Here is a 13,428-nt window from a genome sequence, read left to right as displayed (position 1 = left end):
GTAATTTCTAAAATAATTGATATTAATTGGCAAAAGGAGAATTGATACTCCGAATTGAGCAAAGATTTAAAAATATCTTTCTTCCCTAATTAGATTAAACGACTCACACATTCATCTCTGAAGTCTGAATTGACAATTGCTACTCCAAATTGAATTCAGGAGTAGGCAAAATTAAATCCAGGAATATACAAGATCCATTAAAGAACCTAGTCCAGAAGAAGAAAAAAATTCCAGAGGTAGGCAGCTGCCTACCCCTGCACCGCTGTGGCTCCGCCACTGATTGTACGTCAAGTACGTCTCTCATCAATACTATATTAGCAAAAACAATTATCATTGTATGCCTGTTTCATAAATCGAGCATATATTGATTCGGAGGCGGAAAGTTAAGTTTACTTAATTTTAAAACAATCAATGTTTGTAAGACTAAATCAATTTCTTGTCATAATAATTTAAAGTTTAGGAAAAAAAAAAAAGTAAAGAAGTCCATTTGTACAAATTCAATTAATTGAATCAATAAATTAAGTTAAACTGAGAGGGTTCGGATTTTATAACATGATCATATATATATTTTAAATTTTCAACGAAAGAAATCTAAAAATAATAAGAATTTTATAATATATCCATTTGCAGCGTTGCCAGCGTATGATTTGATTCCAACAAAATTTGTAGGGCCTAAGATAGTGACGGGTAATTTTTATTTTTACTTTCGGTGATTACATGGGCCGTAGGCCCAGTGACGGGTAGTTGGTATAGGATTATATAACACAGTTACACAGTGGCCATCTTGTCATTAAAACCTCCACCATAAAGCATAAACCATAGCAACACCTCATATATGGAAGAGAGAACTAATTGAGAAAGCTGATCAATTCACCATCATTTCATTTAGTGCAAATGGTTACAGAGGAAGTGCATGATATTGTAATTATTGGCGGAGGTATCAGTGGTCTTGCTCTTTCCCTTGGTCTTTACAGGTTAAGATTTTTCTGTGAAATCTTATTTCCCATTTAGTGAACATATATTTCTTATGCAAAGAACCCTAGATATGACTTTATATACAGTTTCATAAACAATGCCTAAGAATAAAATATGATAAAAAAAAAAAGGAAACTACAAAGAAAAAATAATAATTTGAATCTTCAACTGAAGTTTTGAGGCTTGAAATGACATTTTTTTGCCTCTAAAATATGGAATATCTTGTAATTAAAAACTCAAGAGTGTTGGTATATCTTGTAATATCTTGGTAGCCGCCCCCAAATTTTGAGTTTTAGTAGTGATCTATTAGTAGCAATTGACTTTGTCTCTCCCTGAAATTTTTTTTGCCCTCGTCTAGATATTTTGATTTGTAATTTAGGTTAACTTTAGTGTTAAAATTAAAATAAATTTTTTGAATTATGATTGGTAATATTAATTATAAGTTATAGGATCATAAATTATAAGTCAGGGTATTGGAAAATATAAGTCAAAATATTTTTTTTATTGAGTACTCAATTAGTTAATGGGTTTAAATCTGATATGCTATTTAAACCCAATTCGATATTTTTGTGCCCCCTCCTGTTGAAATCCTGAGTCCGCTCCTGTGTATAATGAACCGTTGATGATAGCTGTATAATTCACCAACAGTTCTTCTATATGAACAATTGGTGCAAATGAGTCCTCTTTCAACAACTTTGTTTGAAAATGATCAACTGTTAGTATAATAAGTTCGACTTATTTGCAAATTCGACACATGTAACATACACTAATTGTTTGTAATAAACTTGACACATGCAACATACACTAATTGTTTATTACAATATTCATCTACCAGTGATCAGGTGTTGGTGACCATCAAACTATCTCTATCTCATATCTCTTTCATTTAATTTACATAAAATTGTCAAGACACATGTACATGCACTTAATCTTACAATAATTGAATTACACTCATTTAATTAATTTACTTAATTTGCCTTCGTGACATATTTCCTCTTTATATTTTCACAATAATAATTTTTTTTTTCTCAAGATGGTAAAAATTTGCATTTCAGTATTGCACTTGAAAGTAAATTTTTTGAGTGAAACAAAAGGGTCAAGGCCTTATCTTTTATAAATTGCACTTGGATATATTTGAATTGGTAGATTCTAATTACTTGGTGAAATTAACAGGAAGGGAATAAAGAGCTTGGTTTTAGAGAGATCAAAAGTATTAAGATCAGAAGGGGCTGCCATTGGTGTGTATGGCAATGGATGGCAGGCACTTGACCAACTCAAGGTCGGTGCCGACCTTCGCAACTGTTCCGTTCCGCTAACTGGGTACACACTTCATCTCTCTCTAGATCTAAAACAATATGACTACATTTGATAATAATATTTAAAGGTAAAACAGGGATAAAGATTTTAACAAAGCAACTGTAGTTTCATGCAGTGCACAGACTATAAAACTAAAACAACATTGTATAATAGATTCATGTGTTGCACCAAGTCAAAACTGCTCGGTTAAAATATTTACCCTAAGAAATGAATAGATAAAAAACATACAGAGCATAAGAATGCACTAAAGTAAAATTGAAGACTATATATGTATATTGCAATTTATCAGTGCCTTAAATGAGGAAGTACTTTACAAGGCTACAATAAAACAAGTCAAAAAGTAAGTTCACACGAAAAAACTGAATTTGGACATTTTATTTACCCTGGCATATATATATAGATGGGCTACGGTGAGTTGCGAAGTAAAACGTGTTTCTACTTCACACAATATCTTCATTTTCAAAGTTCAAAATATCGATCCGAACCGTTAGATGTGATCTCCATATTGAAATGTGCTTGGAAACTAAATTTTCCATTTTTTGAAATTTTTGTACTATTTATTAAGCCACTTTGAAAATATGAAAATCCGGATGAACAGTAAAAACAATAAAAATTTCTGGACCACCGGATCGGCGATTTTTAAAGTGACTTAATAAATAGTAAAAAAATTTCAAAAAATGTAAAATTTGGTCTCCAAGCAGATTTCAATATGGAGATCATGTTGAACGGTTCGGATCGACGTTTTGAACTTTAAAATCACAAAATATGAGTGTGAAGTAAAATAGTCGCTTTACTTCGCAACTCACCGTAGCCCATATATATATATATGAGCAAAACTAGAGTGTGATGTGCTCACCAAGAGGGATTGGTGAGCACATATATAGAGTAGAACTAGGGTGTTCTTTATAAGCTTACCAAAGTATTTAGTGAGCTTAACTCCAAAATTCATCAAATTGGTTTCAAATGACGAATCCGAACCATTGGAACCCGCCTACCTTACGAGTGATGCGTCTACATGTGAAAATTTTAAACATTCGAATTAATTTAGTATAAAGTCAATTGGTCAAAATTAGAAGGTTAACAAATTAATTTTAGTGTATTTATTTTTTGAACGTTTTTTTACCACTTGACTTTATACTATATTAATTCGAATGTTTAAAATTTTCACATGTAAACGCATCACTCGTAAGGTAGGCGGATTTCAATGGTTCGGATTCGTTATTTGAAATCGATTTGATGGGTTTTGGAGTTAAGCTCACCAAACACTTGAGCTTAAGAACACCCTAGTTCTACTCATATATATATATATATATATATATATATATATATATATATATAGTTAGGCTGGGTGCTATGGATAGCATAGTGGCCTCTATGCTACGGCTCAATATTCGAGTTTTCAAAATCCAAACGGTCGATCTGAACCGTTCATCTTATTCTCCATATTAATATCTGCTTGGAGACCAAATTTTATAATTTTCTGAATTTTTTTACTATTTATTAAGCCACTTTGAAAATCGCTAATCCAATGGTTTTACTGTTTTGTGCAGCCACCGTTGGATCAACAATTTTGTAAAATACTTAATAAATAGTAAAAAAATTCAGAAAAATGTAAAATTTGGTCTCCAAGCAGATATTAATATGGAGAATAAGATGAACGGTTCGGATCGACCGTTTGGATTTTGAAAACTCGAATATTGAGTCGTAGCATAGAGGCCACTATGCTATCCATAGCACCCCAGCCTAACTCTCTCTCTCTCTCTATATATATATATATAGGACTTGGCTACGGTGCTATGGGTTGCATAGAGGCCTCCCGTGCTACGGCTCAATATTCGAGTTTTTAAAATCCTAACGGTCGATCCGAACCGTTCATCTTGTTCTCCATATTAATATGTGTTTGGAGACCAAATTTAACATTTTTTGGAAATTTTTTACTATTTTTTTAGATTTATTGAAAATCGTTGTTTTTCAGACAAATCTGGACCATAAAAAACAGCGATATTCAATAAATCTAAAAAAATAGTAAACAATTTCCAAAAAATGTTAAATTTGGTCTCCAAACACATATTAATATGGATAGGGGTGTACAACGGGCGGGTCGATAATATTTTATTAAAATTTAAATCCAACCCGATTATACCGGGTTAAAAAAATTATTTACTTGACCCACCCATGACCCAACTCAACCCAACTATTTTTTTATATACGGGTTATTACGGGTTATGCGGGTTAGACGGGTTAAACGGGTTAGAAAAATCATGCACTTGTTGGAAGATGATGCAACTTGTGAATAGAAAATTTATTATACAACCCTTACACCACTAGGCAATTCACGTCCTTAAATGAAAAATATTCTTCTCTTTGGTTGAAGTTTCTCAGTAGTATACTTCAATTCAACTCATTCCATTCAATTTTTTATTAATTTTTTTTTTGATGAGAATCTTAGACATCTAAGTTCTTTCTTTTGATGCTCGTCCTATTAAAACCCGAGTAATTGTACCATGGTCATGAAAGATATGAGCAAAATCTAAGAAGAAAAGACCACGTGTATACGGGCCATAAATTTACAACCTTGGTTTGTTGAAAGCTTTGGACTCTGTATTGGAATTTCTACACCTAGTTTTGGGCTCAATCTTAGACTCTGGCCTGGCCTGCTTCCTACTCCTACAGTGAGTCGGTGAGTTATATTTGAATAGAAGTGAGACTGGGTCCGGGTATAAACGGGTTATTAAGAGCAAACTCATGACCCGATCCAGAGTAACGGGTTTATTAAAAACCAACCTGTACCCAACCCAGTAACATCTCGACCCGGTAAAATACGGGTCGGATCAGACGGGTCAGACGGGTCGGGTGGGTCAACAGGATTTTTGTACACCCCTAAATATGGAGAACAAGATGAACGGTTCGGATCGACCGTTAGAATTTTGAAAACTCGAATATTGAGCCGTAGCACGGGAGACCTTTATGCAACCCATAGCATATTAGCCAAATCCTATATATATATATAGGAATATGCTAGCATGCTATGCATAGCATAGAGCCCCTCCATGCAACGCCTTGGATTTTGACTTTTCAAAATCCTAACGGTCGATCCGAACCGTTCATCTTGTTCTCCATATTAATATGTATTTGGGGACCAAATTTTACATCTTTTGGAATTTTTTTACTATTTCTTTAGATTTATTGAAAATCGTTGTTTTTAGCAAATCTGGACCATAAAAAAACAGCGATTTTCAATAAATCTAAAGAAATAGTAAAAAAATTCCAAAAAATGTAAAATTTGGTCCCAAATACATATTAATATGGAGAACAAGGTGAACGGTTCGGATCGACCGTTAGGATTTTGAAAAGTCAAAATCCAAGGCGTTGCATGGAGGGGCTCTATGCTATGCATAGCATGCTAGCATATTCCTATATATATATATATAGAGATGGGCTATTGTGCATTGCAATGCATAGGCCATGGTGTGCATTGGACCATAAATCACCGATTCAAAGTCCAAATGACCGATCCAAACCGTTCATCTTGTTCTCCATATTAATATGTGCTTGGAGACCAAATTTTACATTTTTTGGAATTTTTTTACTATTTATTAAGCCACTTTGAAAATCGCTGATCCAACGGTGACTGTTTGGAACAGTAAAATCAGAAGCCACCGTTGGATCAGCGATTTTCAAAGTGGCTTAATAAATAGTAAAAAAATTCCAAAAAATATAAAATTTGGTCTCCAAGCACATATTAATATGGAGAACAAGATGAACGGTTTGGATCGGTCATTTGGACTTTGAATCGGTGATTTATGGTCCAATGCACACCATGGCCTATGCATTGCAATGCACAATAGCCCATCTCTCTCTCTATATATATATATAGAGGAGTCCGGCTAGTATGACATCGGTGTCATATGACACCAACTACAAAATTAATTGGATAGACTTCAAATGATTAATCCAAACCGTTCAAACCGATTTACTTTATGAGTGATGCGTTTACATGTAATTTTTTTTATATTTTCTAGTTATTTTAGTATCAAATCATTCTAGTTATTTTAGTATCAAATCAAGGCAGTCAAAAATGTTGAAAAATGAATGCATTAAAATTAGCTTAAAAACTCCCACATTTGACCGCTTGACTTGATACTAAATAAATTCGAAAAATTATAAATTTTGCATGTAACACACAACTAATGAAATAGAAAGGTTTGAACAGTTTGGATTCACCGTTTGAAGTCGATTCGATAAGTTTTGGAGTTAGTGTTATATAGACTAAAATGACACTGATTTCATACTAGCCAAACTCTATATATAGATGGGCTATGGTGCATTGCAATGCATGGAGGTGTTTGTGCATTGAACCATAAATCTAAAATTCAAAATTCAAATGACCAATCGAAACCGTTCATCTTGTTCTCCATATTAATATGTGGTTGGAGACCAAATTTTACGTTTTTCTGAATTTGTTTACTATTTATTAAGTATTTTACAAAATTGTTGATCCAACGGTGGCTTAACAAAACAGTAAAATCAGCAGCCACCGTTGGATCAATAATTTTGTAAAATACTTAATAAATAGTAAACAAATTCAGAAAAATATAAAATTTGGTCTCCAAGCACATATTAATATGGAGAACAAGATGAACGGTTTGGATCGGCCATTTGAATTTTAAATTTTAGATTTATGGTCCAATGCACAAACCCCTCCATACATTGCAATGCACCATAGCCCATCTCTCTCTCTTTCTCTCTATATATATATAGAGGAGGGTTCAAATGCACCCAAATTTTTGTGCACCCAAATGCACCTTATTCTTTTTCTCCATTTTCAAAGTCCGAATAGTCAATCCGAACCGTTAGATGCAATCTATATATTAAGATGTGCTTGGAGACCAAATTTTATATTTTTTTGGAATTTTTTTACTATTTATTAAGCCACTTTGAAAAATCACTGATCCAATGGTCCAGAAAATGTAAAATCAGCGATTTTCAAAGTGGCTTAATAAATAGTAAAAAAATTCCAAAAAATGTAAAATTTGATCTCCAAGTACATATTAATATATAGATCGCATCTAACGGTTCGGATTGACTATTCGGAATTTGAAAACGGAGAAAAAAGATTTGAAAGATAGGGTGCATTTGAACCCTCCTCATATATAGTAAGGCTTGGGTGCTATGGATAGCATAGAGGGCTATGGTGCTACGGCTCAATATTTGAGTTTTTAAAATCCTAACGATCGATCCGAACCGTTCATCTTGTTCTCCATATTAATATGTGTTTGGAGACCAAATTTTACATTTTTTGGAAATTTTTTACTATTTTTTTAGATAGGTAAAAAATCAAATATCTGAATGGTGCAGAATTTTTTAGATCAAGTGATTTTCTACCTAGCTAAAAAAATAGTAAAAATTTTTCAAAAAATGTAAAATTTGGTCTCCAAACACATATTAATATGGAGAACAAGATGAACGGTTTGGATCGACCGTTAGAATTTTGAAAACTCGAATATTGAGCCGTAGCACCATAGCCCTCTATGCTATCCATAGCACCCAAGTCTTACTCTATATATATATAGAGAGAGAGAGAGATAGGCTAATGTGCTTCCATAAGCACTTGGCCCGAAGTGCTGCCACCCCATTTTCAATTTTTCAAAATCCAAACAGTCGATCCGAACCGTTCATCTTGTTCTTCATATTAATATCTGCTTGGAGACCAAATTTTACATTTTTTGGAATTGTTTTGCTATTTATTAAGCCACTTTGAAAATCGCTGATCCAACGGTGAACCCCTGATTTTACTGTTTGGCAAGCCACCGTTGGATCAGCGATTTTCAAAGTGGCTTAATAAATAGCAAAAAAATTCCAAAAAATGTAAAATTTGGTCTCCAAGCAGATATTAATATGGAGAACAAGATGAACGGTTCGGATCGACTGTTTGGATTTTGAAAAATCGAAAATGGAGTGGCAGCACTTCGGGCCAAGTGCTTATGGAAGCACATTAGCCTATCTCTCTCTCTCTCTCTCTCTCTATATATATATATATATATGGCTGTGGCTAATTTGCTGCCGGCAGCATTTCTGCCGGCGGTGCTGCCACCCATTTTTCTGTTTTGTGATGTTCAAACAACAAATCCAAACCGTTAGATGTTTAATCTATATTATAATCTACTTGGAGACCAAATTTTACATTTTTTGGAATTTTTTTACTATATATTAAGCTGGTTTGAAAACCGCTGATTTCAATGCTGCAGAAATTTACTGAAATCAGCGGTTTTCAAACCAGCTTAATATATAGTAAAAAAATTCCAAAAAATGTAAAATTTGGTCTCCAAGTATATTATAATATAGATTAAACATCTAACGGTTTGGATTTGTTGTTTGGACATCACACGGCTGAATATAGCCCCGGCAGCACCTCTGCTGAAATGCTGCCAGCAGCAATTTAGACAGACCCTATATATATATATATATATATATATATATGCATGCACATGTAATTACTGTCATAATTAAAGATATTTTAGGTAGAGAAAAAATTCACGGCGTGCGTACCTGAAACGTAGTGCCGTAAGTTAATACTCTTCTTTTTTTAATACTACTGTTAGGGGAATATTTCCCTCTGGGCAGTCTCTAACGTTATCTCCGTCAAAAAATAATATTGTAAAATGTAAAACAAAACAAACGTAAACTGAAGAATGTAAAATTAAAATAATCCGAGATTTAGGATTCACGGGTTGCTAACCCGTAAGCACATGGTGCACAGTGATCAATAGCAGAGGCGGATTTAATTGAATGAAATATATGGGGTTAATTGACGACTCTCGTTTATTTACAAAATTTTATATTTAGACATAAGTTTACTATAAAATTCAGACAAAAATGCGATGTACTATAAAATTATTTTTGGTATTGTTTTTTAGTTTTTTTTTATATAGTTGACTCTTCGTGTGTGACTCTTCCAACTTCAAAGTCTATACCTCCGCCTTGATCCACTTTGACTGGTCAATTATGCTATTGACTTATTGGTAGATAAAATAATGCACAGTTATGAGGTAGGTAGATAAATACAAGCACAGATTTCACAATTGTAAGATAAATAATAAACCTTCTCATCAAATTAACAAGCATCAAAATCAGACAAGTAAACAAAATATATTTACAGTACTCTATTTCAAGCGGGAAAAAAGATGCGATAGCCCCAAAATCTAAAATCAATCAAATATAATATTTTACTATTTTTTACTAGTTTTCACATTTAACCTTTTATTCCTTGTTATTTAGATAATCTAACTATAACTTCTAAAAAATAGTTAAATGTACGTAATCAGTTAAACATATATAATTAATTAGTGTGACGTCACAGTCCTCCACTATTTTTGTCAATACACATGAAAATATTTATAATTATGTAATCTCATTGTCATCTTATATATGTAATTAATTCATAGCCAATAATTAGTCATGCATGTCGAGTTAGGCTAATATGACACTAGTGTTATATCAAACTAAATAACACCACATCTTAAACCCTTAGATCTGCTTTAAGATTCGTACAAAATAAATTGCTTGAACAGTAAAAGAAGATCTAAGGGTTTAAGATGTGGTGTTATTTAGTTTGATATAACACTAGTGTTATATTAGCCTAACTCATGCATGTCTGTACGAAAAATATACTGTGCCGCATTGTTACTAGCTAGTTGCAACAGAACTAGAGACTCGACATTAATATATAAATTTATTAACCTCACGTACGTTGCTTTGAAACTAACTCATTCTTCTATAATCAAATGCAGGATGCACTATGAATATCTTAGCAAGGATGATAAGAACGTAAAAATATACAGGTAAATAAGTATTAATTGCTTATATTAATTGTACAAATATAATTATGTTCCTAATGTGTATAGGTATTGAAAGATGATGAATCTAAAACTGACTGAGAGCTAACTTTTATATTGCTTTTCTGATTTCTATGGATCTATTTATATACATATATTGGCTAATTAATTAGTTGTTGGGCCTAATAGTTACTTTTGCATACCTTCGTACGTAACTGTGTACAAGTGTACCCGTTTGTTTTTATTCTGCTTCTTAATTCAAAATATATTATAAACACTTGATTAAATCCTAGCTAGTCGCTTGTGCTATGATGAGTAAATCTGAAATTGCTTCTTTGGTTTTTTTTTTCTTCAACCCCCTTCTAAGTTAGAACTGTAAATGTCAATTAATCATATAATTAACTTGTTTGTGATTTTTTTCAAATGGTCAGTCGAGTTTTTTGGTAAAGACATTGTCTTAATTGATTTTCGCTTCGAACAAATAGTGTTTCAATTTATTTAGCTTGAACATTTTCTCTAACAAAATGACAATTGAGTTCTATATTTTTGTTCGTGCAATACAGGGTTACGTTTGGGCAATGTGCCTAGCGGCTTGATTATCATCAAACGTTTTTATTAACTCATAGTTTGTGATATGCAAATATGTTAGCACTTACTTTATCCATATTAATTTGATTGTAGTTTAATTATTTCAAAGCTCGATATTCCGTCTTCGCGCTAGATCATGTCACAACCTCTATTCCTAGATATATTCTAAATATTCAAAATCTTTAATGCCAAATTTTATCTTTAAGTTTTAATTTTCTTAATTTCTCCTTGGTGATCATTTTTCGTAATTAATGTCATTTACATATACCAAATTAAATTATAGTTTTAGCATTGTTGTCATTTTGAGTTAACAAGGAATTATTGGCATTGTTAATTTTAAAATCACAAGTTAATAAATAAGAACTAAATTTTTCATATCAGGTTGGTTTGTGGATATTTGCTTCAATCCATAAAAAAAAAAATTTAACCTACGGGACTAAATTTCAATTTTTTTTTTTTTTTGTCTCCCTTTACATGACCGGGTATTGTCATGGGGAGAGGGGGGTTTCCGATGGGCATCGGACACAAATAGGGTTCGATGAGGGGTTTAAACCGTCGGATCTGCTTTAGGATTCGTGTGTACGGATTTTAAAGCAGACGCGAAATTGCGAGTGCGAATCTTAAAGCAGATCCGACGGTTTAAACCCCTCATCGAACCCTATTTGGTCCGATGCCCATCGGACACCCCCCTCACTCATTGTCATGCACCCCTTATGGATCTATTTCTACATATAGGCAAATAAATTAGCCGTTAGGCCTAATTGAATTGGTTACTTGGTAACTGTGTACGCATAGCAGTGTACCGATTGTTTTTCTTCTACTTCTAGTACTATAAAAAAAATATTATAAACAGTTGATTAAAACTAATTTGGTTCCTTTTTATTATCAACAATATGCATGAAAGCAGTTTTTTTTTTTAATCATGTACTAAAGCATAATATATAACAGGGGAGAAATGCGGTGCCTAAGGAGGAAAGACCTCGTTGAAACATTGGCAAGGTATATGCCGGCCGAACAAATACGCTTTGGTTGTCAGGTTATATCGTTGGATTTCGATCACAGGGCAAATTTGCATGTTCTCACTACGCAAGATGGTGCCACCATCAAAGCAAAGGTACATATCATACAACCAGATAAAGCTTTAAAAATCAAGATTCTATAACTATATTTATCTATAATAAAAAGAAAAACATTACATTGAGTGTGTGTCATTATTAATCTAGCTAGGTCCTTGTTGGCTGCGAAGGATTGCACTCGATGGTAGCCAAGAAGCTGCAGCTCTCACCTCCCAATTATTTCCCGATATGGATAACACGCGGTTTCACAATGTACCCAGAAGGGCATCATTTCGAGAATCATTTTCTTCGTGTCGATACCGAGAAAGCAGTTTACGGCAGGATCCCAATTGACGACAAAAATGTTCACTTCTTCGTGACCTTTTTTGATGCCCCGGCAGGTGACCAAATTACACAAACAAATTAAGACCATAATTCATAACTTTAAACAAAAGAGATGAAGAAAAAACTGAAAAAAGAAGAAGTTAATATTGTCTTGACTTTTTATGGATTTGGTAATGTATATATAAACAGGAGACATGAGCGACCCTGAGGTCGTCAGAGAATATACCGTGGAACTACTTAAGGGATCGCCAAGTGAGATCGTGGAGTCAGTGAGGATGTGTGACATGGAAACGTTGAGCATGAGGCAGTCCGCCTACCGGTCCCCGTGGGCCCTATATCACCAAAATTTGAGGAGGGGAACAATGACAGTTGCCGGTGATGCCATGCATATCATGGGTCCATTCACTGGCCAAGGCGGCGCAGCTGCACTTGAAGATGCTATTGTGCTCACTAGGTGCTTGTCGAAAGTGATAAACGCACCAGCCAAAGCTTCTTCTGATGAAAAATGGACAGAGAGGGTCGGAGAGGCACTCGATTTGTATGTCAAGGAGAGGAGGCCAAGGCTCTTGAGGCTCACCTTTCAATCTTATCTTATTGGAACTCTTATCAGTACCGAGTCATGGCTTGTGAAGTTGGTACTTATTTTTCTTTTGAATGTGTTGTTTGGAGGGAACAATTTCAACCATGCAATGTTTGACTGTGGAACTATCTAAGGCGACTGGTTTGAGTTCGGTTCTTCTGTGGACGTAGCAGTGTGGTCATCCGTATACATTATATGAATAAAACCCTTGTCAGCCATTAATGGACCTTGTCAGGATGTTGAAGAATTTGTCAAGTGTATTGGTGATCAAAGTGCATGTCTAGTTTTCACTATTCAAATAAGAGAAAATGTATGTAGTAGCAATATTTAATTTCAGGGTTTTATATTTAGTAATTTTTATGTTTGATGCAATTTTCATTATATATATGTTGGTTTGAAAATTCCCATGAAAAGTGTTTACTGGGTGCTGGCATTCAAAATATTCTCTTCCTTTTTATTTTAAAGTAATAAGTCATTTCTTCATTCAAAAAATGAACTTGAAATATCTCGAGCTCTCTTTAATTATCTTTATATTTTTCAAGTACCTTTTCTTCTCTTTCTTTATGACAATTTTAAGCAGAAGCGTTCACGGTGCAACACTATGCTTAATTTATGTTATGCATGCAATTCTAGTTCAGTTTTTTTTGCTTCAAAAACACAGTTGTTTGAATTCGTTTTTTCTTTTTCTTTTAAAAAAAAAAAATCAACAGTCGTTTGAATTAGATCCACAGCA

The 13,428-nt window shown here is 33.5% G+C and overlaps 1 protein-coding gene across 1 annotated transcript; it reads left to right on the top strand.

Annotated features, from left to right (window-relative positions):
• The first annotated feature begins 819 nt into the window (after positions 1–819).
• On the top strand, positions 820–13,049 carry LOC144565899 (monooxygenase 1-like). The gene is made up of 6 exons (XM_078315740.1): positions 820–974; positions 2,149–2,295; positions 10,083–10,133; positions 11,664–11,829; positions 11,943–12,171; positions 12,305–13,049. The coding sequence occupies exons 1-6, from the start codon at positions 895–897 to the stop codon at positions 12,826–12,828; spliced, it is 1,197 nt and encodes a 398-aa protein (XP_078171866.1). The 5' UTR covers positions 820–894; the 3' UTR covers positions 12,829–13,049.
• The last annotated feature ends 379 nt before the right edge of the window (positions 13,050–13,428 follow it).

Source organism: Carex rostrata, chromosome 15 (assembly GCF_964058835.1).
Source record: "Carex rostrata chromosome 15, lpCarRost1.2, whole genome shotgun sequence".
Taxonomy (NCBI): Eukaryota; Viridiplantae; Streptophyta; class Magnoliopsida; order Poales; family Cyperaceae; genus Carex; species Carex rostrata.
Note: the sequence above shows the minus strand (reverse complement) of the source record. Positions and strands in the feature narration are given on the sequence as shown.